The 27,957-nt window shown below is 35.4% G+C and overlaps 2 protein-coding genes and 1 pseudogene across 2 annotated transcripts; all 3 read left to right on the top strand.

The window, feature by feature from the left end:
* Positions 1-52: 52 nt before the first annotated feature.
* On the top strand, positions 53-2,239 carry LOC120157556 (adenylate kinase, chloroplastic-like). Its single transcript, XM_039168653.1, has 7 exons — positions 53-328; positions 423-518; positions 629-757; positions 829-963; positions 1,088-1,234; positions 1,369-1,443; positions 2,133-2,239. The coding sequence occupies exons 1-7, from the start codon at positions 110-112 to the stop codon at positions 2,235-2,237; spliced, it is 906 nt and encodes a 301-aa protein (XP_039024584.1). The 5' UTR covers positions 53-109; the 3' UTR covers positions 2,238-2,239.
* Positions 2,240-4,264: 2,025 nt separating this feature from the next.
* LOC120157563 (cell wall / vacuolar inhibitor of fructosidase 2-like) lies at positions 4,265-4,826 on the top strand. The gene has a single exon (XM_039168658.1). The coding sequence runs from the start codon at positions 4,265-4,267 to the stop codon at positions 4,805-4,807; it is 543 nt and encodes a 180-aa protein (XP_039024589.1). The 3' UTR covers positions 4,808-4,826.
* Positions 4,827-5,002: 176 nt separating this feature from the next.
* LOC120157641 overlaps positions 5,003-27,957 on the top strand; it is a 35,893-nt pseudogene continuing 12,938 nt past the window's right edge.

The following is a 27,957-nucleotide window of genomic DNA, read 5'->3' as shown; positions in this document are numbered from 1 at the left end:
TTATATAAATTTAGCGATGGCGGTTGTTCGAAGTAAGAAGTCCTCCTAAATTCGTTCAGATTTGTCCACAGAGAGAGAGAGAACAAAGGGAAAGGGAGATAGTTACACGATGCTAACAATGGGCAACAGCACTTGTTTGTCTCCCTGCGTCTCTTTGTCCCCCTGCGACTCTTTGTCCCCATCTCTTTCTCCTCATCCCAAGTTCCCCAACCCCAACCCTAATTCATTCCTCCTTTCCCATCCGCCTTTTGCTCCCATTTCCCTCCGGTCAAACCAAACCCCTTCCCGTTTCAAGAAGCTCCTCTCCCCAAATGCCCCCAACTGCTTCGTAATTCTCCATACCGTTCGCTTATTACTTCCTGTTTCAATCTGTTTGTGGGTTTTGTTTGCTTACTTTTTTTTCATATCGTGGATGATGGCAGGTTGTCGCGTCGGCTAAGGGAGAGCTGTTGAAGGTTATCATATCAGGGGCTCCGGCTTCTGGTAAAGGTACCCAATGCGAGCTCATCACCCAAAAAGTAATCTCTCTCTCTCTCTCTCTCTTTATTTTTAACTTTATGCATTGATTTTTTGTTTCTCAATTGAAGTTAAACTTTTAAATCATAATTCAATGTATTTGTTTGTTCAGTATGGTTTGGTGCATATTTCTGCCGGGGATTTATTGAGAGCAGAAATTGCCAGCGCTAGTGAAAACGGGAAGCTAGCAAAGGAATACATGGAGAAAGGGCAATTAGTCCCAAACGAAATTGTTGCTATGGTAGGGAAGATATTGTTCAGTTTATATAGAACGCTTTTCCTATTCATGAATCCTATAGTTTTTGGTATTAGATGGTCAAGGAGCGTCTTCTGCAACCTGATTCTCAACAAAGGGGTTGGCTTTTAGATGGATATCCTAGGAGCTCATCACAGGCAGCTGCTCTCGAGGATTATGGGATCCGTCCTGATGTTTTCATTTTGTTGGATGTAAAAATGGTTTATTGCACTTTTAATTGATCAACCTCTTCGACTGTTATTCGTTTCTTTTTTTTAGTTTTCAAATATAGGTGTCTAAAGCCATTCTAGTTTAACATGTCCAACTTGTTTGCAGGTTTCTGAAGACATTCTTGTTGAGAGAGTGGTTGGTCGAAGGTTGGACCCTCTTACCGGGAAGATATACCACTTGAAATATTCACCCCCGCAGAATGACGAAATTGCATCCAGGCTTACACAACGATTTGATGATACTGAAGAGAAGGCATGTCTGATATTCCTTGCTTGATTGCTTTCGGTTGGGATTATATGTTTGAATTATTTTGGGATTCTTCTTCTTTTGTAGTAGTGACCTTTTGTTTGATTGACAAATTATATTCTCTTATTTGCATTTTGCAGGTGAAGTTGCGGCTGCGCACACATCATGAAAATGTGGACGATGTGCTTTCTGTATATAAAGATATCACAGTCGAGGCATGCTAAATTCTTTCTCTATGGCCTAACTGATTTAACTTAAAGCTTGTGTAGGTTCATGCGGATAAAGACGAGAAAATGAAAATTTTGAGTCACACATGTTTTGTTTTATAATTAACAGAGGTTCAAAAGTTAGTCGTCCTAAATTAAAAGCCAAACTCTTTGGCTTGTTTTATTTTTAGTTTTTGAAACCACATCTGATAAGATCAAGTTAGACTATTAAAACGCAAGCTTCCAATTTCCTAGGCATTTAATCAAAAGTTATTGGAGATAGCTATAAAAGTTTCTTGAAGTACTATTGCTATTTATGATGGCAAAAAGTCAACATCAGAAATACTCTTGCCTGACGAACCAAGTAGAATTCAAATTGTCTAAGCATGATGATACACATGAGTTGGTTATTTGTCAACATGAACCGGTATCCACATAAAATATCGTTTTCTCGTGTGTTAATTTGTTTCAAAGAATTAAAATGAGCTATATTCTGAGAATTAAAATGAAAAGACGAAGGGTTAATGAAAGGTATTATCATGAAATATACAGGATGCCTTATTGTTTGAGACAATTCCAAAGCTGAGGCTATATTCTGCTAAATTCAAAATTTGACAGGAAAACTGGTTTTATGGATCTTTAAAGTTCAATTATCTTAAATCATTCTGTTTGATGAGAATATATTGTTCGATTTTCAGGTTAATGGAAATGTGGCGAAGGAAAATGTGTTTGAACAAATTGATGCTGCTCTTACACATGTAGCTGAGCAAAGGAAGGTGAATTCTGGATCTCTAGCTGCATAAATGAAAAATATATTTAAGAGATTGTTTCTTGGTGGTTCCCATCAACTAATGATATCCCATAATTCACATTATATACTTGGATTTGTGTTATACGGTAAGTAGTTTGATTTTCTTTTTTGTCTTTTTCTTGGGATTGAGGAATAGGAGTTTTAGATTCAACACCGAGCTTATGATCTTGAGATGCTTATTAAAAATTCCCATCTGTTATCATCAATTCTTTATACTTGAAAAGGAAAATTACCTCATCCACCCCACAAAAAATAACTGTATGCGGAAGATTTGGTATAATACTATATTTCTCCTATATTTATTGAGAAATAATTACTATAATGTCTTTTTTTTTCAATTTATTTCTTTGTTTTCGAATAAAAATGAAAAAAAAGGTATTTGTATTGAGTTGGTTACCACAGAACAGAATTCTGCCTTTTGGGGGTGATTTGAAATCCCCACGAAGAGGACAGTGTAAGTGGATGGTTGGCCTATAATCGTAGTTATTTAAAACTTTTCGTGATTCAGTAGTATAATTGATGTTAAAATTGGAAAAATTAAAAATTTACTGGCGTGAGTGATGTATAACTTAAAACTAAGGGGTGTTTGAGGTAATTTATCTTAAATTCGATTATTTTTTAAAATATGTTTTTAAAAATGAGTTTATTTATTTTTAAAACTCCAATCGAGCCACATCAACGCACCATATGTTTCAGGTTTACATTTCCCGGTACCATCACCCCACACACACACAATATTAAACCAAAATCACCTCGTAGAACTTCTCAGCTATCATTAATATGTAATTTAAGTTAGTTCTTAATGGATGATGGATAATTGCATGTTGATTTATTGCTCATTTTAGTTTTAATTTAATCAAATTTGACTTCTGATCAACTAATTTAATGTTTTAATTTAGATTTATGAGTTAGTGAAATTATAAGTGTTGCACAAAATACGAGCATCCATTTCTTCATTTTCAGCTTCCTTTGCTTTCTTCTAATTATGGAGGATTAAAAATAGAGAAAAAAGCGTTAGTGACCGAAAATGTCTTATAATATACGATTTTAATCAACTTTTTTTTGATTTGCCAAAATGACCAACAAAATCGCAACGCGATATCAAAACCGCAACGCGATTTAGAAAAGCGCAACGTTGAAAAGAAGATCGCAACGCGATCTTCCAAGAATCGCAATGCGATTCATAAAATCGCAACGCGATTCATAAAATCGCAACGCGATCTTCCAAGAATCGCAACGCGATTCAGAAAATCGCAACGCGATTCCAAGAATCGCAACGCGATCTTCCAAGAATCGCAACGCGATTCTCTTAATCGTATTGCGATTCTTGGAATATCGCGTTGCGATTTTCTTTTGACCGTTGCGATTTCTTTTCAACGTTGCGATTTTCTAAATCGCGTTGCGATTTTGTTGGTCATTTTCGCAAATCACAAAAAAGTTGGTTAAAATCGTATATTATAAGTCATTTTCGGTCACTGACGCTTTTTTCTCTTAAAAATATTGCATTTAAAGTATTATTAAGATTTTGTAATTTTATTTTCACCTTCTGTAGTCTTACCCAAAACTGTATAAGATTAAACATATATCAAAAATTAAAATTTCCTTTTTAACAAAGATTGCGCTGCAGTCGGCACCTGAAAAAGAAAAAATATGAGCAAACAAGTGCATAGACAGTGAAATAAAATAAAAAATGTTGAATACAAGAAGATGTAATCCATTTCCAGCGTCAGCAGCAGTTTCTTTGAATGCATGCGTTTGTCCAATAATCCCTCCCGACCTTGTAAAACTTGAGATGGGTCAACATGGTTTTCGTTCAAATGAAGAGACTTTTGTCTAGGGCATTCCTCAAAGATCGTGCGAGCTTCAAGGGCAAACCTTACTGATAGCATTTCAATAGGTTGAATGATTGTCAAAATAATTTTGGTTAATCACACTCCACTATAAAAACAACAATTCCGATGAGACCAACCATACATTCAATAGTCAATAATTGTGTACCTATCCCCTAACCTATCAAATATGAAGAGCTTGATGCTAATGTTTGTGTTCCTTATGTTCCTTCCGGTTAACGCCTTCCGTCCGACCCTTCTAGGCAACCTGAACCTGATAGAGAGAACTTGCAGGCAAACACCCTTCTATGATATTTGCATTTGGTCCCTGAAATCGAGTCCCGAAAGCCGTAACGCCAACCTCAAGAAGCTAGCTCAAATCATGGTGGACTCACTCAAAACTCGAGCAACGGAGACACTCTATCTCATCGAAGAGCTACTCCATGACGGGCTTGCGCTCGACCCTGCAATGAAGAAGGCCTTGACATCTTGCATTGAGCGCTATAACGTGATCATAAAAGGAGATGTCCACGAAATCAACGAAGCTTTCAAAACGGGTAACTACAAATTCGCAGAGAAAGGCTCCAATGATGCAGCCATGGAGGCCAACTCTTGTGAGATCGAGTTCCCTGCTAAATCACCGTTAACTGATATGAACAAAGTGGTGCACGATGTATCCGTTGTCGCAGCTTCCATTGTCAAAATAATGCAAACTAAGTTTTCCGTAATGTGATCAAGATTTCGATCTTGATGTTTGATCCTCATCAATCAAATAAATTCTACTTTAGTAGTAACCAATTTTCTTGTCACTTCTGACTTTTAATTGATGTGGCCATTGTGTTTTCGATTTATCAATAAAATAAATAATTTATACAGAATTCCAAGAGCTGATGTTTAGTTAATGAAATAAATAATTTATACAGTGAGAATGCACGCTGATAGATGGGGTGGATACTCTCCAATACGAATCGAGTCCACCTACGTGGATAGTGCCCTGGCCCCGGCACTTTGTGGTGAAATCATGATGCCTGATAGGCCCCGATGGGATTTCCATAGAGTTCACGCGGTTTTTCAATATGTCGATGCTACTGCCATCATGAACTACCTGATTGCATCGGTTTCCTACGACGTTATGGTGTGGAGCGAACACTCTTCCAGAGTTTATTCGGTGCGTTCGGGTTATTTTCATCTCTTACGTCAACAATGTACAATCGTTCCCTCTATCCCGATGTGGTTATCTATGTCTCAATTATCTATCCCCCCGCCCCAAGATTTGACTGCTTGGGTGGCGCGCGATTCATGAGGCACTTTTGGTGTGTCGTCGTCTTCAATTGGAAGGAATGTTTGATGGTCGATGTACGATGTGTGGTTTGGGGGACGGCACTAGCCTCCATGTTCTTAGGGACTGTGCTGATACAACCCAGATTTTGCATGCATCGGATTTAGTGCTTCAGCGTTTTTTTGCTCCTTGAACATCCTGCGGCGCATGGTTGCATTCTTTGCTAGGCCTCTTAACTATTGACCAGTTCCGGTTGCTCATTGTGGTGATGTATAATGTGTGGCATCGAAGAAATGTTATTGTTCATGATGGCCGACTGTTTCCGGGCTAGTATGTAGTTCTCTCTAGTCGTGTATTGCCTGCGTCATTTGCAGGTAGCACGACTTTTAGGAACATCAATGACCTCGATTGGGTCTCATGTGGATCATTGGATGAAGCCTTCAGTGCTAATGCTCAAGATTAACGTTGATGTCGTATGTCCGATCTTGGTCGGTAATCCTGCGGTTGGAGGCCATCAAGGATTGGTGGTGGCGTGTCAAGCCATCCCAGTTGCTGGCCAATCTGATGCAAACATAATCGAGGCGGAGGCCATTCTCTCTGCCATTCGCATGGCTGTGGGGCTGAATCATCCTAATGTATGTGTTGAGAACGATGCTGCGAATGTTGTACGCCGATTGAATTTCCAGCAGGTTTACATGTCTACTCTTGGATTTGGTTTTTTTTGGCTCAATGCCGCAGCCGGGCGAATTATTTGGCCCAATAGGGCACCCAGTAATTATTTTGGGATCTACAGTATTTTCTATAGTTTAGGGCGAAATAGTCATGGGATATATATTTTTTTTATTCTGAGCCCAATATTTTAATATTTTCTTTAGAACTCGTCACCTCGAGGTGTCGAGTTCCATAATTTTTTTCAAGATTATTAAGTGAATTAATATTTTTAAAAAACTCGAAACTCGTCACCTCGAGGTGATGAGTTATACCATATTTTTTGGCTCTAAAATATGTGATAGACTATTCTGAAAAGAAAAAAACTACAAACTTAGTACATTAACATGAGGACGTAAATAGGACTATTCTTACGAACACCATAAATATTAAATAAAATCATCAATATAGCAGTATTGATTAAGAAGTTTTAGCTTTCATAATCAGCAGACTCGTCAGAAATAAGATTAAGTTCTTCAATTCCCCATTCTTTTTGTTGTTGTCGTTCGCGTACGAATTGGAATCATTCTTCTGGGTCTCCATCATCTATGTTTTTTCTTGGTCATTTGTCTGAGTTGGTGGGATATTCGAGCCAGAAGCAACATCCTTAATGATACGAGCAAAATCGAGATCATCGAACTCTAAAAACAAATTGATATTAAACAAAGAGTGTTAGAAATATGTCAATAATGCCATCAAGGTTTACATCATTGCTTAGATGAAACCTTATGCATGATACTGAAAATTTATAATATATGGAAGATACTCTTCCATTGCTTCCGAGTGGAACTCTTGTTTCTATATTGGACTTCAACTTGTGTAGTTGGATATTTTTTGGGAAACACATGGTTATAGATTTGCAATCGTAAAAAACAGTTGCATAAAGAGTTGACATGTTTGAAATAAAACTCAAGCTTTGGAAGTGAAAGATTGAAGGTGTTATAGTTTTTTTACCTTCAATGTCATAGTTAAATGGCTTTCAACATATTAATAGTTGCTGAAGATGTTAATACACCCCTATTTCACTCGTTTTCTGAACAGTTGCTTGAATTATGCCTTAAATGGCATCCGAAATGTAGCTGAAACGATGCATTATTACTGCAATAAATGACATCTGAAAAATAATTGAAATGATGCATTATTACTGCAATAAATGATCTCTGAAAAGTAGTTGAAGTAGTGAATAGTTAAAATACATTTTTTTTATGATTTGAAGTGACAATTTAATACTGGAAAGTTTTATGATTTGAGTTATATACCATTGAGAAGTTGCAAAAGATGATAATGCAACACTATTTTCACCCGTTTTTTGAATAGTTTGAATTTTCATTAAATGGCCTCTGAAAAGTAGCTGAAATAGTGCATTCTTGCCGCAATAAACGACCTCTGAGAAGTAGTTGAAATGGTGCAATAAATGACCTCTAAAAAGTAGCTGAAGCATTAAATAATTTGACCTGGTTAAAATACACATTTTTTATGATTTGAAGTGACAATTCAACATTGAAAAGTTTTCTAATTTAAGTTGATATATCACTGAGAAGTTGCAGAAGATGATAATGCAACATTATTTTCACCCGTTTTCTTCAATTATGTAGTAAATTACCTCTGAAAAATAACTGAAAATGTACATTATTGTTGCGATAAATGACATCTGAAAAATAGCTTAAAGTAGTTGAAAGATTGAAGATTGAGATGACATTTCACTAGGGATTTATTGGATGGTATTTGTTTTAAATTTGCTCACTTTTGATGAATCTTCACAAGCCTTGTTATTTTGCTGCAATTGTTTTGAACAAGCTAAAACCAATCTCTCTGTGAAGCTATAACAAACAAGTTTTTCGCATTCGTCCACCCAAATTACCAAGTTGTTGAAGCTGAAGATGGTGTTCTGTTCATGTCAGAGTCTCGTGAACATGATGTTCCCGACAAATGTAACTCATGGGCAAATGAAGATGAAAATCAAAAACAAAATTAGAGCTTCTATTTCAAGTTTGAGATATCAACACATCAACACATCATTTTAGAGGCTCTACTGAAATATAGAACAATGTGCTCGACGACGACGACAATGTAGTTGTCATGGTTGATCTTCATCAATCTTTCAGTAATCAGATGATTCAAATTATTGTCAAAACTATATATGTTCCTACTTCCTCAACTGTTGCATCAGTGACTGCAGAAGCATGACCATCAAAAGATATAGATAACCTCGTCGAGCGATTCGGTGCAATCCTTGTTGATTTTAGCGATGATGATACTTTTGTTCCGCTTATGATAGATGATGACAAACCAATAATCGATTAATCTGATATCGCCGAGGCTGCTTCAGAGGGATAAGCCTGTGACATAGAGGGTGATGTCTGGGAGGTAGTCGTTCCTTGTGGCTATGCAATGTAGAATTCTCTGCTAGTTTGGGCACATCCACCAACAACCATGCAAGCAGAAAGTCTGCACCCTCAGATGCCTTAATATCGTCATGTAGTTGCAATGCATGAGATAAACTATGATGTCATGAGGAATCCTGAGATTCTTTATATGCCCGATACATGCGCAGCCCATTGGGGGACCTCGGATGAAGGATCGACGGAGCTTGGAGTTGGGTCACAGTTTGGGAGTAAGAAAGATGCGCAACTGGCTGTGAAGGAGTTTTGTATAAAAGCTCATAAAGAATTCACCGTTGTGGAGTCTGACCAGAAGACATATTTATTCAGATGTATTAACAACAAACGTCAACTATAAGTGGATGATACATACCTCGTTCCTACAATGAAAGATGTTGTGGAAAGTTACAAGGTTCCACAATCAACATAATTGCACGTTAAGCTCCTACACTCAAGACCACAAGCACTTAGACTCCGATGTCGTATGTGCTTACGTGAAGCTACTTGTCGAGAAAAATCCGAGGATCCTATCATCAATGATCGTGGCATCAATACATAATACATTTGGTTATATTACGTCTTATTACAAGTCTTGGATGGACAAACGGAAATCTATGACATTACTCTACGGTGATTGGGATCATTCGTACAATGAGATGCCCCATCTGTTGCACGTGATGGAATATTTCATCCTAGGGATCATTGTTCGCTCCTACACTTGTCTTGCAACCATATTTGATGTATAAGTTATCTTTGGGAAGAGCGCTTTCGGAGATTTGTTATGGGCTTTCAAGTTACAAATTAAAGGCTTTTGTTACTGCAAACAGATGGTTTAAGTGGATGAAACTTTTCTGTACGGCTTATACAAGCACATCCTTATGGTAGTTGTTGCATAAGATGGTGACAGAAACATCTTCCCCATTGACTTCGCCATTATTCTTAATTTCTTTCTGTCAAACTTGGTTTATCCAAATGTACTAATCAATCTCAGCAACCCATTTTGTAGTCCTAGGAAATTCTGTAAATGTTTATTTTCAGTAACGTAGTTCTCTAAGGATGTTGGTCCTTATTTGATGAGGTTTAGCGCTGGCTGTTGCAGGTCTATTGCAACCCTCTTTTATCTGGGCTTGGGATTGGCAGTGCAAGCACATGCGGTGTTCTTTAGGACTAAGACTTGTTATTTGGGTCGCAGTTTTCTAGAATCAATTTTGTGCTTGATCCAATTTAGTAGATTCAATATTAATGGTGAATGATTTTCTACGTAATTTCAATATAGATAAGCTTAGCAATGTGCTTTATGGCCTTTTAAGAATTAAGAATAACGGTTGCTAAAATTGATGATTGAGCATTGTGGAATAGGATTGACAAGTATGGTTAACTGCAACCATGGAAGTGCTGAAAGTGTGGTTACTTGGTAATTTAACATTGTTGGCTTTGTGTATATTTAGTATTTACAGATAAAAGGTGTCAGACAGCAAAGAAACAGGTTACTGAAAATTTTGTGTCTTGTAAAAAATAGTGAGGTTTAACAAAATACAGTGAGGGATCGGTTATGAAAAGGAAAATTATGCTGAGCGACACGTTTGTTGACCTTACTGAGGAAATTTCAAAAAGCATATATTAAAGTTTAACTACTTGTCAGTACTCTGTGTTATCATAATTCATAGAGGTCGACTAAGTCTGGAAATTAATGAAAGAGTTAGGGAAAGACTTACTAATATAGACTGAATTAGGGAAATCTTTAAGTTTTAGAAATCATAACCAACTTTTAAGAAAATAGTTAATCACATTATTAAGGTTCTATAATCAAGTTCTGTTTACACCAAAATTTCCAATACTTGTGGCCACTTAAACCAACAATGAAGTATTGAATCAATGATCTTAGAACTACCGACATGATATTCTCCTTGGACCATAAGTTCTTTGTTATTCTAAGCCCATGAATTGATGTGCGTGCCCCTTGTTGTTGGGCATTTTAAGTAAAAACTAATTACCTCCCGTGGCTTCGAAACGGTGTAATCTTTTGTTTAAGCAAGTTATTGATATTATTTTATTATGACTTTGAAGTATTATAGCTTGGATTTTCACCATGCTTAGTTGAAGTTTAGCACGTATAATGTATTCAATATGCCCAAATATGTGACTCACACTTGGTTGCATCCAGCAATATGTTGGAAAGTTTGGAAATGGAAATATTACTGTATGATTATGGCAAACTTAAAGAATATTTGCTTCACAGGAAATGGGTTTGTTGGAGGTGAAGCATGGTTCGCTTCAGGTTGCAGAAACCTTGGATTTTCTTCATAACAATGCACACCTTATTCATTGCGATATATCGCCTGAGGTTACTTCTTTACCTTTTTTAATGTTTTATTTGTATTTTCCCCCTGATTTCTACCTTTTTAATGCTTCAGAATCTTTGTTTCCCTTTTCCGCAAATTAATTATGATGTGATGTTGTAAAGAACTACTGGTGGTTTATGGGCTGTCACTGGTTTATCCTCTTGTTCCTTTTGTTCTTTCAAAAATTTCATCTTTTTTTTTATTTTTAGTATGTTTAGGCGTATCACTCGTTTCATCTTTTATTACTTTTTTTAATAAAATTTTGATTGTAGACAAGAATTTATTAAGTGTGCCCTTTTCGGCTGCAGGATAGATTGCGGTGGGTAGGATACATAACTGCTGTATAGGTTAGTCTAAATAGTAAATACTGACTTTGCTCTTTGCAGAATGTCTTGATTACGTCACATGGAGATTGGAAGCTTGGTGGGTTTGGTTTTGCTGTTTCAAAAGATCAGGTCTTGAGTGATTTGGCTAATGTGCCAACCTTCCATTTTGCTCTAACTTCTGATATTTTATGGTTTAGCTCAAGTCGTAAGGGTGGAGATGGTGTTTAAGAAGAAATGCTACTCTTTCTTGTATTCAAACGAAAAACAAGAACATTTTTCATATAAATTGAAATCATTGTACTTGACCCTACAGAAATCAAACTATGACACGGGAAAAGTATGAAAACTCATTTTCTTTAGCTATTCTGGTAGTTGTGGGTATGGAGGTTTGACTGTTCATATAAAAGGAAAACCTTGAATTTATAAGTCTAACACAACTGAACCTCTAATGCTCATCTCATGAACATAGTCTACTACACTATTGATAATTTGCTTATGTGACTTCTTTCGTTAGGTTAGCCTTAGGCACTGGGAATACAAATATCCTCTGTTTTGTCTTAATATGATGTCATAAATGTTGCATATGGTCATATATATTTATCATTTTTTGAATTTAGGAATGCCATTTTGACTCTTTTCTTTAGCAACCTTTTTGGCTTCTCTTTCCAGTTAGGCTCTGCTTTCATGTGTGTTTTATTTTTTCTTGTTGATTACATGGTGCTTTCTCTTCATAAATATGAGTACGCTCCTTATGTTAATTTATCAAGTCATTGATCTTGATGGATGGAGTTATCATTTTGCAGTAATGATATGTATTTAGCTATTATATCCTGATATGTCTGTGCAGGACTGTGATACTGAAGATTCTGTCATTTCTCTTCAGCCATCACTGAATTACACTGCACCTGAATTGGTTCGTAGTAAAGCATCTTCAGTTGGATGTTCTTCTGACATTTTCAGCTTTGGATGCCTTGCCTACCATTTAAATTCTCGAAAGCCTTTGTTTAACTGTCACAACAATGTCAAGATAGTACTTACTAATTTTAAATTTCATCCTTTTGATTTGATCCAATATTTGTTTTTTTCGTAAACTAGAATTAATGCCTTCTTGTCATGTTTACATTCAATAAAGTTTTCTCTCAAATTTGGCTGCCTGGGACCTTCCGTTTTTGAGTAAAGAAATTCATTAAGATCAATTTAGTTTACGATCAGAAAATAAATTCATTTGGGTATGCCTTTCATTGATGGGCACTCCGCTGTTCAGAAATCTTTTCTACAACATTGCTAGAAGTATTAGAAACAAAAAAAGGAAAACTGAGAAATCAAAGCATCAGCAATCTTACATTAAGAATATAGAGTTTGATATTATCCACTTCATTACTAGTAAAGGCACAGTTAATGAAAAAAAATATAAAATAAATCAAATATAACTGCAATCTTTATCTGTAGTCACTCGCATAGGATATATATTCAGATGTTGGCAGTGTTTCAACATGCTGTCCATTTGTTCCCTTATGCAAATTAGAGATGTATGTGCATCAAAGACTGTTCTAAAGACATTGTAATTCAACAAAATATAAACATGTTGCAAGTATATCCCTTTGCACTTTGCAGCTAACCTTATGTCATTCATTTCCTAGTTTTATTTGTCTTTTCCAATTTTTATGTATAGTAATAATATAGTTAGCATATTAACATATTTCAGCTTCACTGTTTTATACTCTTTCTAACTTGATTTTATAGTATTAGTGGTTGACTGTTGTGTTTCTTTCCTGCAGTATATGAATAAATTGACATATTTATCCACTGAAGACTTCTCCTCTATTCCACCTGAACTAATTCAAGATTTACAGAGGATGCTCTCTGCAAATGAGTCTATCAGGCCATCAGCACTTGATTTTATTGGTAATACTTGGAATATTTCAGACTTTAGACCTTGTCATTTTTATATGTAAAAAAATAAAAAAAGGGGGAAAGTATTTTCAAATGGAATAACTTGTACACTTCATGCAAGTTCATTTAGAGTTAAACATTGTAAGTGTCTTTGTAGCAATCATCCTATGCCATGAGTTGTAATCAATGTTCTGTGATCATGAAGTCACTGTAACAAGCAATTAAGCTTGTATTCAAATCATTATTTATTGAATAATAAAACTTCTCATCAGAAGACAGTGGCTCTGTTTTGAGTTCAACGGTTAAAGTTTCTGCTGTTCATGAAAGGCTTGGGCCCTTATTATCAAAATATTTATATTGCTGCAGGATATAGAAAATTTTCAAATCTTAGATGGTCTTGTGCTGTCTCTGTAGCCATCTAGCTATTTAGCAAAAATGGTTAACTTGGATGATATGTTGTTAAATTAAAGCAAATAGCTTGGAGTATCCTGCCAGTTCCACATAGTTATTATTGAACTGCATTGAAACTCTCCTCTTTGGATTAGTTTAATGGTTTTTAATTTGATTTAATGTATTTGCAGGTTCTCCATTTTTCGGGGATGATACTAGGTTGCGTGCTCTTCGTTTCCTCGATCACATGCTTGTATGAATTTTAATTTTCTCTCGTCTAACATATGCTCATTAAAATGAATCATTTAGAAGTAATTTGCTCGAAATAAATGCTATAAAATGCTTAATTCTTGGGTGACTCTTTTTTGGGCAGGAAAGAGATAACAGGCAAAAGGCAGAGTTTTAAAGGCTTTATCTGTTATGTGGAAAGATTTTGACTCACGCGTGTTGCAATACAAGGTTGAGATTTTTTTTCCTTCTACTACTGTTGCTTTCCTATGTGTACTACAAGTTTAAGTTTTAAGCAAATCTTAGATGTTAAAAATGGCCCTTTTACTACATTGGGAAACTAAATAAGAAAATAGTGGAAAATAGACTTGTTCTTTTATTTTATAAGGTGATCTTCACATGTGAATTCACCTTCCTCTCTCCCAGTCTCTTTCTCTCTGTCAGTTCTGCATTTGATATTTTTCAAGATTTTCAAGTATCATCCATTGCCCCTTTTATTTTGTTGGTATTCGTGGTTCAGAGAGCTAGAGGAGTTGATAGTAGTGTTCCGGTTTCATTATCCATTGCATTTCGCTGACAGAATCAGGTCAATTCATAAAATTTTCTAAATGCAGATACTTCCGCCTCTTTGTGCGGAACTGAGGAATTTGGTTATGCAGCCAACTATTTTGCCGATGTTCTCATGATCGCAGACTCTCAGGTGCTTGTTTTGCTATTAATTGGGTTTTAGCATATCAAAAGGATTCTTATTATCATTGCTATTATTTTCTTAGTATCTTCATGCTAACCTTTCTTGATTAATTGTTAAACTAGGAATATCTTTTGACATTTTCAACATTCTAGGTATTTTCTCTGTAAATGGTAGATTAATCCATCCTTTTTAATTAAGTTCTGTTTCTGTGATATTGCCTAAACTGGACCTTGGTTTTAAAAGGCGCGAGGTGCAGGCACAGCGCATAACGGGAAGCGCCGTCTGGCGCGTGCTTCTGCCGCCTTCGGGAAAAGAATAGAAAGAAAACAGAAAAATAAGAAGAAGAAGATGATGATGATGTTGGAAAGTGTTGCAGAAGAATGTAGAAGACGAGCCGCATGGGGTGACCGGAGAGCACGGCAGTAAAGTCGCATTGTTTCTTATCCCTTAACCCTAATATTCTAACACACATAAAATTATCCATTAATCAGCCCAAATCTATAACCCATCTCTAACATTTATTTATTTATAATAAACCCATTACAACTTCCCTCCAATGTTATATTATTTAATTTATTTATTTAATAATATTTATAATTAATTTAAAATAATAAAATATTAAATTAAATAATATTTAAATAATAAATTTTATTAAATGTAAAAATTATTTTTATAATAATTTGAAATTATATAAAGATTTTAAATTAATAATAAAATTAATTTATATAATTTAAAATTAAATAAATTTTAAATTTAAATATTAAAATAATTAAATATAAATTAATAATTGATAGATTTTGGTGAAAGGAGAAGAGAGCAAACCGCAAGCAATTAAACATGGGCAGGTGATTTTAATCAAATGATAGGTTTCCTCAATGTTCTTTTGGTTAGGATAATTCCCAACTATGTGTGAAACATGGTTATCAGAACCGGACCGATTAGCGAATCGGTCATGCTACCGGTTCACTGGTTCAACCGGTCCGACCGGTCGGAAGAACCGGACGATGTCATAATTATTTAAAAAATTAAACAAAAATACCAAAAAATATTTAATAAAAAATAATTTTTTATATCACAAGTCATATTCAAAGCAAGTCATAACATATATAAGTTAAAACCCATAAAATCAAGTGAAACAAAATGATTCAAATTAACTACAACATAATATTTAAGGTAAAACATATTAAATAATAAATATAATTATATAACTATAATTAAAAAATAAATTTAGGGTTAAAAAATTATAACAAAATGATATTGTTTGGTTTAATTTAAAAAAAACAATCTCACATGGCTAAAAAACATAGAAGAGCATCCCAAAAGTGTAAAGAGTAAAAATATGAGAACAAAACAATCTCACATTGCTAAGAAACATAGAAGCGCATCACAACTAACTTCTATAAATAATAGAGGTAATTTGGCATTCAAAATCATGGAGTCTTTTGGTGAGCATTGAGTGAACTATTCTTTCACTTCAATTGAAGATACTAATTTTTTACCCATATTGATTTATTATTATTATTTTTATTATTATTATTATTATTATTATTATTATTATTATTATTATTATCATCATTATTATTATTATTATTAAATATATTAAATACATACATAAATAAATATTAAAATATATACAAGCCCAATCGACCGGCCCAATTACAATGGCCCAACCATTTAACCTAAATATGTAACCCTAAACCCTAGCCGCCATCATCCATCCACCGTTGGATCTGGCATGATCCAACGGTCCAAGAACCTCCAGATGCAAACCCTAGGGTATGATACCCTAGGGCCACGCGGCCGCCGCTGCTGCTCTCGCCGTCTCCACCGCTGCCACGTCCCAACCGAAGGCTCCAGAAGCTCCAACGCCAGCCGTCCACGCCATGGCTAAGGGGTGAGTCACCACTGGTAGTCCGGTGACTCACCGAAGGGTAGTCTATTACCCGGTCCGATGACCACTCCGGTGATGGCTATAAAGCCATCACCCCATCTGCAAGCAAGAGAAGAGACAGAGACAGAAAATACACAGAGAGAAGAGAAATACAGAGAAACAAAATACAAAAAAAAAAAAAAAGCTACCAAGATCTCAACAACAACGCAGCAGAAAAGAAAGAAAAAAAAAGAAAGAAGAGAAACTTACCGAGGAAGCCCTGACCACCGGACGTCACCAAAACCTTCGGAAACCGAAGGTAATTCTTTAGATTCGCTTCGATTAGGAGCCATTTAGAAGAAAAGAACACCGGAACCGCCCTTAGGACGGTCCGATCTATTTAATGGTGGAAAAATAAAATTTTCCGGCCACCAGATGCGGTGGCCGGCGGTGACGGTCACGGCGGCAGACGGTTACCGTCCGGTGACCGGCTTCCCTCCGGTGAGGGAAGCTAGAGAGAAGGCAGAGAGAAATTTTGTTCTCTCTCTGTTAGAGAGAACAGAAATGAAATAATGAGAAGCTGGCCCGTAGGGCCAGCCGATTAGGGTATTAATACCCTCTCCCAAACGACGTCGTTTTGGGGAGGGTATTTCTGTAATTTCACAAAGGGTAAATCCCGTCCGAAGCCATCCCAACTCGTAATTTTTACATTCTAGTCACTAAATCAAGTTTATAATATTTTAATTCAGATCTTTAATTTTAATTTCATTTATTTTAGTCCTTTATATTAAAATAATATATTTAGGATAAATAACAGATTTAATCCCTTAATTTTAATAAATAATATTTTAATCCCTAGTTTACATTTTTAATTTATTTTAATCTTATATTCGAATTTTAGATAAATTTATTTTAGTCACTAAATTATTAAATAAGAAAATAGCATGTTTAATCCCTGAAATTTTGATTAATTATGAATTAGGTTTTTAATTTTAATTTTACTATAATTTAGTCATTTATTAAATATTTTTTATTGATTTTAAATATATAGCTCTAATTGTATTTTATTTTATTTTACTTGTTTATATATTTAAATATTTTTATTATGTAGTCATAAATATATATATAATAAATAAATATTTATTTTAAAAATAAATTATTTTAATATCGAAGAAAAGGATAGTCTTAATACAACTGGATGTCCTATTCTGGTATTTTAAAATTAAAAATTAATAAAAAATATTTAATTTAATTTAAATTAATATTTATCAATATCAAAGAAAAGAGCTGTCTTAAGGCACCTAGAAGTCCTTTTCCGATATTTATAAATATTTTTTTATAATTTTGAAATAATAGGATTATAAATTAAATATATTTTGAATTTTTTTATTTTTAATAATAGAGACAATTTATAATTAAAAAGTACCAATTTTGGGCGTTGTAGGGGTGCTAATCCTTCCCTAAACGTAACCGACCACGAATCCCTTTTTATTTTTAAAAAGAACGAATTTTGGTTATAAACGCAGATCAGTTCATTTTTTAATTGATGTTTTCTTAAAACTCTTTTAAAAAATAATTTTAGGTATTCGACCTACCTAACCCAAAAGGCCGATGGCGACTCCCAAATTATTTTCAAAACCATTTATTTACATCAATTTTCCCGTCAAGAAAATATTTCGTGCCCGGACGAAAACCGGTTACGACAGCTTGGCGACTCCGCTGGGGACTGGTCAAACTTTTAAAAATCAATTATAAATTGTCTCTATTAATTATAAATTAAAATTTCATATATTTAATTTATAATTTTTTTTATATATATACATATTATTTTTATAGTATTTATATATATTATTAATATTTCATTTTATTTGTAAGTATTTATTTCATTATTTATTTTTCTGTCAGATGTATGAACATTTCTCCTCACACACAACACTTGCATTGCATCACATAAAGCTCTATAATTGAGTTGTCCCTTTTAAGTGGGAGTGAAAGCGACGTCTTCGTGAGAATTTATTCTCCGTGTCAGACCTAGCAAGTAACTTTCGGGGTTCATATGCTCTATGTCTTCGTGAGAATTTATTCTCCGTGTCAGGCATAGAGAAATGTATCCCCTCAAATTGAACTCGATCCACTTTAGTCTGTGATGGACTAGGGTTGAGGGTTAGCAACCCAAGGGGGCACTAACAAGGACAATTTGGGTACCTTTATTCTTAGATCTGAAACCTTGCATATAGAAAACCCTAGAAACTCTTCCGATCCGAAGTCATGCCAAAATTTTGTCCAAAATAGGTGTACACACAGGAGAAATGAATTCTAACTTTCTTATTTATTTATTTTCTTTACTGATTAAATTACATGTATATTTAAATTATTTAAATTTAGAAAAAGCATGTTTAAATAAAATATTTAGGTAAATGTTATTATTAATTTTTTTATGTAAACTAATTCATTTCTTTTTGTGTGTTTTTTATTTTTTCCTGTTTGCATAGCATCATACATGATAAAAGAAATTGATCCTAGTGTTAATTGTCTCATTGGAAAGCCTTCATCTATGGATAAAAAGTGTTCAAATCAAGTAATTCTAAACTCAGAAGTAAGACAGTGGGCTGAGGATTTACAAAGACAAGAAGGAGACAGTCTGCAGGATGATTATGTATCTGACTTAGCCAGTTATGCTCCAGTTTCGCTAAAAAGAAATGATATGCAAGATTTGCGAAGTATTTGGGAAAGTTGGGATTCAAACAAAAAATTGCAGTTTTATCAGACTTACGGAGACATCCCATATTTGCTATATGTTGAAGTTGATGATGAATTACTCAGAGCCCTAATTCAATTCTGGAATCCAGGGTACAATTGCTTCACTCTCAATAAAGAAGACTTGGTCCCTACTATTGAAGAGTACACAACTTTGCTACATATCGAAGGGGCTTTGGAAAATCGAATCTATTCAAAGTCAATTAAAACTCAACCCTTTCGAGTTAAATTAGCAAAGATTGCCGGGGTACGAGAAGAATGGGTGGCATCCCGTACAAAACAAAAAGGCGAAAGCGAAGGCATTGCTTGGACCAACATTAAAGAACTTATTCAGAGTAATCCAGATATTAAAGTACGATTCGATTTATTTGCTCTGGGTATGTATGGTATGGTCATCTTCCCAAAAGTGTTGGGATATGTTGAAGCTGCAGTGGTAGATTTGTTTGAACAGCTACCGAAAAAGATTAATCCTGTTTCTGCAATCCTAGCAGAGACCTTCAGATCGTTAAATGCTTGTAAAGGCTAGGAGGTGGACGATTCTCAGGGTGTACCCAGTTGTTATATGTTTGGATCCGTAGTCATTTCTGGAGGACAGAAAAGGTTTCATACCGACGTTTTAATACGGATTACTCACCATTAAAAGAATTTCTGGAGCAGGAATGGCCGAAAGAAATTAAGAAAGATATGTGGATTAATGCCTTTCGAAATCTGCAAAGCAATGACGTTGTTTGGCGAGCCCCGTGGCAAATACAAAGGGAATTCTTTTACAAATGTGGAGATTACAACTGGATAATGCTGCTCGGATTATGGGGAGAAATTGGATATGCACCACTTCTGGTCATAAGACAGTATGAAGGTCGTCAATTTGTACCTGTCACTGCTGGATTACAGTCATCTGAGTTCGCATTCCATAGCAAAAATTATAAAAGAAGTATCATGGAAGCCGTTACAGCTTGGAAAACAACTTTTTGTATCCGAGCTAAAGCAGCAAAAGAAATGCTAACTCCTGATTATGAAGAATGGAGATCTGTCAGGAAAAATGAAAATATTCCTCTACCAGATCAAAAGAGGATATCTCTATGGAAGATCGCATTAAGGTGGTTCCATCAGAGATTGAAATCCTGAGAGCTGAGTTTGAAGCAGAAAGAGAAGGCTGGTCGAAAGAATTAGAGCAAATGAGACAAGATAAAGCTATGTTGGGGTTGACATTGACTTTCATTCATCACAATGTGCAATGTTGAGAAAAGATAAAGAAAAATTTGATGATGAATTCAGAGCATTACAGAAAAATTACCAGGAGTTATATAAATCCCGGAAAGCATCAGGATCAAGCCAAGCAACAATACAGATGACCAGAGAATTGAACATCGAGAAAAGACGAGTTGAAGATCTGAAAGGAAAGAATAGCCGTCTACTCAAAAGCCTTGAGAAAGGAAAGCAAAAAATGGAAGATTTTGAGGTTGACAAAAGAGAGCGAATTATAAAAAGCAAGGCTGAACACCGCGAGATCATGAATGAAATGCAAAGAGAAAGGGATCGAGCCAAAGATTTAGAAGAAATGAAGAATGACATCTTTGATAAATTTGAAGGTGAGAAAAATATCATGTTCAAGGGATTTGAATCTGAAATGAACCAGCTGATTGCTGAACTAGAAGTCAGAGGCTAAAAGATGGAAGAATCCAATATCGAAAAAGAAAAATGGGAGTTAGAAAGAAAAAATTTCAACACCAGACTTGAGGTAGAGCAGGAGGTGGCTAGCAATTGGATGCAAAGATGCAGAAACAAGGATGTTCAAATCCAGAAGCTTAATCAAAGAACACAAGAAACACGAACAAAACTTGAAGAAGATCTGGATCAATCTAGAAACAAAAATACAGAGTTTAATGCTTACATTTTGCAACTTGAAGAATCGTTGTTTCAAGAAAAGGTTCGTCTAGGACCTAATGATCTCAAAGAAAGTAATGAGGAAAGTGCTTCACTGCGAAGACGCATTAGAGATCTTGAAAAACTTCTGCACAATTGTCAAGTCAGAACCACTGAGTTAGAGCAAACTCTTGAAGGAACGAATGAACAATGGAAAAAGTCAACTGAGTTCTATGTTGAAAGAAGTGAAGAAAGAAGTCATATGGTGTTCGAGGCCATGGTACAAATGAGTGAAGTTGCTAGATATGTTGGGGAACTAGCTGTTGAAGCCAAAATAATTGAGCATCATGTTGATCCAGTTTCTAAGTACGGAAAGAAGGTGTCATGGTTAATGAAAGAAATTATAGAGCTTAATAGGAAAGCTATGCCTTATCTGTAGTTATGAATTAGTATAAAGAAACTTTTGTATACCGATGAAAGTTGTTCTATGACAGTTAACTTTTTGGGATCAATACCTTTTTTGCATACATACATTTTGCATACATTCATCATTCATTTCATGATTTCTTTATGAATATTTTTTTTATTAAGATAAAATTCATTAATTAAAATTTGGAAAAAATAATATTAAAAGATTTTTCAATCGCAGTTATTCTGGCCAAAAGAGAAATACAACATCACTACGGTACTAGACAAGCTACTAAGAGAATTATGGAGGATAAAATACAACGTATTGAGGCACATCATAATAAAGAACAAGCATAAATGAGAATGAAGCTGGAGAAAATTGAAGCCAATATTGCAAATTCACAAGACAATATAATGCAGAAAATAGAGGATATGTTTAAAAGGCAGGCTATCAATGGAAAAATGCATGAAAATCCTGTATCTTTCGACCAAGAACCCATATATCCTCTAGGTTTTCCACCAGAACCAATTTATCACTCTGGTACTACACCTATACAAATCAATGCTCGTACATCTGCATTTCAAGAAGCCAAACCACATGAAAATCAACAAGTGGATCCTGTATCTTCAAGGAAAAATCCGCTTATATCAGATGTGAAAATAGGGGATCTTAATACTGAGCATTTAATCCCAGATTTGAATGAGCTGAATGAGAAACAAAAAGTAAATGAAGAATTGACCAGACAGATCAAGAGCTTAGAAGAACGAATGAAATCCGTGGAAATAACTGAATCATTCTATGTGTTTGACGCTAGTGAATTGAGTTTGGTTCCAGACCTAATCCTCCCCATCAAGTTCAAGGCTCCCGAATTTGATAAATATGATGGTACTACATGCCCTTCATCCCACATTACTATGTTTTTTCGCAGAATGACAGGATATGTGAAAGACGAGAAATTGTTAATTCACTGCTTTCAGGATAGTTTGACAGGACCGGCTTTAAAATGGTATACTCAATTGACCAAAGCCAACATTAGATCCTGGAAAGATTTGGCTAAAGCATTTTTAGAGCAGTACCGCCACGTAACAGACATGGTTCCTGATAGATGGACTCTCCAAAATTTGGAGAAAAAGAATAACGAAACGTTCAGACAGTATGCTCAGAGATGGCGTGACACAGCAGCCCAAGTTCAACCACCTTTGTCAATAAAAGAGGCCACAGTAATATTTGTCCATACATTGAAAGCTCCTTATTTAAATCATCTAATAGGGAATGCAACCAGAAATTTTGCAGATTTGGTCATTTCTGGAGAACTCATTGAAAATGTTTTGAAAAGTGGTAAAATTGAATCAAATGAGGGGTCTAGTTCTAAAAGACCTATGTACCGGAAAAAAGAGAATGAAGTCAACAATGCAAATTCTTACAACAAGGATTCATCGAAATGTGTTACAATAACCCAGCCAAGGGTTAAGAAAGAGGAAACAAACACTAATCGAGCAGAGTCCAGAGGGTCTCGAAAAGAAAATGAAAGGTTGTCTTTTACACCTTTACCAGTACCATATGCGGAGATCTATGATTCGCTGTTAAAAGCAGATGTCATACGGCCCTATCCTTTAGTTCCCATGCAACCACCATTCCCTCCTTGGTATGATACAAAGGCACACTGTGTTTACCATGAAGGAATTACGGGTCATTCTATTGAAAACTGTTTGGCATTCAAAAGGGTGGTTTAAAATTTGATCAACAATGGGAAGTTGGAATTCAATACACCATCTGCATCAAATCATCCATTGCCAAATCATGGAGATAAAAACGTGAATGCAATTCAGGAAGAGAACAGAAAGAAAGCAAAAACTGACATTTCTGAAATTAAATCTCCATTTGTTTGGATATTCCAACAACTCTCTTTAGCCGGTATAATTCCACAACAATTCAGGCCAAAGCAGAATGAAGGCAAGAATTATTGTGAATATCATCAGGAGAAAGGGCATAAAATTCAACTATGTCCTGAGTTTAGGGATTTGGTGCAAAAATTGATGAACAACAGAGAAATAGAATTCTTTGAAGAAGAACCAGGGAAAAAAGAAGATGATGTTTGCTCATCAGAGGATTCTAAACCTAGTCAAAGAATAAATGATCCTGTGATCATTAATGTGAAATCATCTACGGCGATTCCTGCACCAATAAAGCCGAAAGTAGTTATCACCACTCCTCTACCATTTCCATACAAAGATACCCGTAGGGTACCTTGGAATTATACTACCAATGTTTCAATGGTAGGAGGATCTGTTTCTCTAGAAAAAACAGAAGAGAAAATACAGAGTTTGGGTACAACATCGAAGTCTGAAGCAGTGAGCGAAGTCGGGTTCTTTACTAGAAGTGGGAGATGTTACTCTCCCGAAACATCCAATGCTTCAGAACAAGTAAAAGCAAAAGGAAAAGCCATGGCAATACCTCAGAAGGTATTTGATGATGAATCCCCTCCAGCATTCAATGAGCCTGTGACAGAAAAACAAGCTCAAGAATTTTTGAAATTCTTGAAACATAGTGAGTATAGTGTGGTTGAACAACTACACAAACAATAAGCGAGAATTTCTATTCTTGATCTATTGATGAATTCAGAAGCACATAGAAATGCTTTGATGAAAATTCTCAATCAAACATTTATCCCTGAAGATATATCCCTCAATAAACTTGACAGAATTGTGGGACATATAGCCGCTGACAATTACATAACGTTCACAGATGATGAAATACCAGAAGGCGGAATGGGGTCAGTAAAAGCTTTGAACATCACGACACATTGTCATGGTCATGTGTTGCCAGGAGTATTGATTGACAATGGGTCCGCTCTCAACTTGATGCCTCTAGTCACACTTCAAAGAATGCCTGTGGATCAATCACACATGAAGAGTTATCAGAATGTAGTGCGAGCATTTGATGGTACTCAAAAGAAGTGCTCGGGAAAATGGAAATACCGTTGTTAATTGGACCAGTCGTGTACAGTATTGACTTTGTGGTGATGGACATCCACCCTACATATAATTGTCTATTAGGGAGGCCATGGATTCATTCAGCAGGAGCCGTTCCTTCTTCATTACATCAGAAATTGAAATTTGTTGTTGATGGACAACTAATATGCGTAGGAGCTGAAGAAGAAATCATTGCGTCAGTAACAAGTGATGTTCCATATATCGACACCAATGATGATGCTCTTGAATGCTCTTTCCGAGCTCTTGAATTTGTAAATGCAACCTTCATTGCAGAAGGAAGCAAAATTCCATATCCCAGATTGTCTGATTGCACCAAGATGACGGTACAACAAACTTTAGGCATTGGAGCTAAAGCTGGGAAAGGTTTAGGAAAGAATCTTCAAGGGATTTCAGTTCCTGTCAGTATAAAGATGAAGAAAGATCGTTTTGGACTTGGATTTAAGCCCAATTTTCAGTAAAAGAACAAAGAAATGAAAAGAAGATGTGAAGACATAAAGGCAAGGTCGAAAGGGAAAGAAATTCTTTGGAAACACATGTCTTTCCCACAATTGAAGACCACATTTAGATCAGGGGGAACAATTAATGTAGAAACAGCTGTTGAAGCCTTTAAAGAAGAAAAGTTGACGAAAGATCAAGACATAGTTGAAGAAGCTATGAATGGATTATTTATCAACATGATCATGAATAACAACAAGACTGGCAAATACTTGGATAGGATTCACCCATGTTTTCCTGGAGAAACACTCAACAATTGGACCACTGAAGATCTTCCTATAGTTTTTAATATTAACGCAGAGTAATATTCAGAACTAATCTTTATGTTTAGCTCAAAAATATGAAAACTTTTGTTATCTTGTAAAAGAAATTATGTTAATATAAGAAATTTTCTTTAAAATTTTCAGATGGCAATCATTCTTTACATTTTCTTACATTTATTTATTTATTTCATAAATTTACTATATTCTTTCGGAAATATGTCCGACTTAAATTTGCAGGTGTCACCATGTAATAGCATGTTTATTCCTAAATTTAATCAAGAGATAAATTTAGAGCAACCTATATGTCTGGAAGAAATCAATGGGTGTGAGGATGAACTGGAATGTGATGTTCCTACTGAACTATTAAGATTGGTAGAAAAAGAAGACAAACAAATTCTACCCCACAAAGAAGAGATTGAGAATGTGAATTTGGGAACAGATGAAGAAATAAAAGAGGTGAAAATTGGTACTACTCTGACAGTCCAGATAAAACAAGAATTGACAAATCTCCTTCAAGAGTTCAAAGATATCTTTGCCTGGTCTTATCAAGATATGCCTGGTTTAAGCACAGATATAGTGATGCACAAGCTTCCAATCAATCCAGAATATAAACCGATCCAACAAAAGCTCAGACGAATGAGGCCAGAAATGTTGTTGCAAATCAAAGAAGAAGTGATGAAACAGATCAATGCAGGTTTCCTCCAGGCAGCTAAATACCCCGAATGGGTAGCCAACATTGTTCCCGTACCAAAGAAAAATGGGAAAGTTCGAATGTGTGTGGATTACAGAGATCTCAACAGAGCTAGTCCGAAAGATAGTTTTCCATTACCCCACATAGACACATTGGTGGACAATACTGCAGGGCACGCATGGTTTTCATTTATGGATGGATTTTCAGGATATAATTAGATAAAAATGAATCCTGACGACATGGAAAAAACAACATTTGTAACCATGTGGGGCACATTCTGTTATAAAGTAATGCCATTTGGATTGAAAAATGCAGGGGCAACGTATCAAAGAGCCATGGTAACTTTGTTTCATGATATAATGCACAAAGAGATTGAAGTATACGTGGATGACATGATTGCCAAATCCCGAACTGAAGAAGAACATATTAAAAATCTGAGAAAGCTTTTCCAAAGATTGAGGAAGTATCAATTAAAACTCAACCCCGCTAAATGCACTTTTGGGGTAACTTCCGGGAAACTTTTGGGATTTGTGGTCAGCAAAAAAGGAATCGAGATTGATCCAGATAAAGTAAAAGCAATTCAAGATCTTCCACCACCCAATACAAAAAAGAAGTTCGAGGCTTTTTGGGAAGATTAAATTATATATCTCGTTCATTTCTCAATTAACTGACAAATGTGATCCAGTGTTCAAATTACTTCGAAAGAACAATCCTGAAGTCTGGAATGAAGAATGTCAGGAAACTTTGGATATATTAAGAAATATTTATCCAATGCCCCAATTTTAGTATCACCAATGCTGATAAACCGTTAATTCTCTACTTGACGGTCTTCGAAAATTCGATGGGATGTGTACTAGGACAGCATGATGAATCTGGAAAGAAAGAAAAAGCTATTTATTATCTGAGTAAAAAATTTACTGATTGTGAAATTCGATATCCACCAATACAAAAACTATGTTGTGCCTTGGTGTGGACTACTCGAAGACTCAGACAATATATGTTATACCATACTACTTGGCTGATATCAAAACTTGATCCTTTGAAATTCTTAATGGAATCACCAGCTTTGACAGGCAGAATGGCTAGATGGCAGATGTTATTATCTGAGTTTGATATTGTATATGTCAACCAAAAAGCAATAAAAGGAAATGTAATAGCTGATTTTCTGGCCAGTCGTGTATCAAATGATTATCAGCCTTTGAGTTTCAATTTTCCTGATGAAGATTTGTTATATATCCATGAATGAAGAAGTCAGAACAAATGACACATCTGCATCTTGGAAGCTTTACTTTGACGGAGCATCCAATGCTTTGGGACGAGGAATCGGGGCAGTGTTAATTTCTCCAGAAAATGTTTATTATCCCTTTACAAGTAGACTGGAGTTCTTTTGCACTAATAACATGGCGGAATACGAAGCTTGTGCCATGGGATTGAAAGCAGCTATAGAAAGAAAAATCAAATGTCTCAAAATATATGGAGATTCATCTTTAGTGGTGTATCAATTACGAGGAGAATGGGAAACAAAAGATCCCAAATTGTTGGAATATCGAAATTTTACCCTCGAATTAGTGAAAGAATTTGAGAGAGTTACCTTCAATTATCTCCCTCGAGAAGAAAATCAAATGACAGATGCTTTGGCTACATTAGCTGCTATGTTTCAGGCAACTAAGAAAGTTGATATGATGCCAATCAAAATGCAAGTTTATGAAATTCCTGCACATTGTTATAGTGTGGAAGAAGAGGTAGATGGTAAACCATGGTATCATGATATCCTGTAATATATCAAAAATCAAAGTTATCCACCAAATGCATCGGAAATTGATAAAAGAACCTTGAGAAGAATGGTGCTGGATATTTTCTTGATGGAGAGATTATGTATAGAAGAAGCATGATCAAATGCTATTGAGATGTTTAAATACCAGCGAAGCTAGAAGCATCATTGAAGAAGTACACAGTGGAATATGTGGAACACATGCAAATGGTCTTTCCATGGCCAGAAAAATAATGAGATATGGATACTATTGGGCTACCATGTACACAGATTGCATTGATTATGCAAGGAAATGTCATAAATGCCAGATATATGCAGACAAGATTCATGTACCCCCATCTTCTTTACATGTAATGACAGCACCCTGGCCATTTTCTATGTGGGGAATAGATGTCATTGGTGCAATCACACCAAAAGCATCGAATGGACATTGTTTCATCCTTGTAGCAATTGATTATTTTACCAAATGGGTTGAAGCTGCTTCATATACCAATATTAAGAGATCTACAGTCTGCAAATTCATAAAGAAAGAG

The sequence above is a fragment of the Hibiscus syriacus genome, unplaced genomic scaffold (assembly GCF_006381635.1).
Source record: "Hibiscus syriacus cultivar Baekdansim isolate YM2019G1 unplaced genomic scaffold, ASM638163v2 tig00111273_pilon, whole genome shotgun sequence".
Lineage (NCBI taxonomy): Eukaryota > Viridiplantae > Streptophyta > Magnoliopsida > Malvales > Malvaceae > Hibiscus > Hibiscus syriacus.
This window is presented reverse-complemented; position numbering and strand designations above follow the sequence as displayed.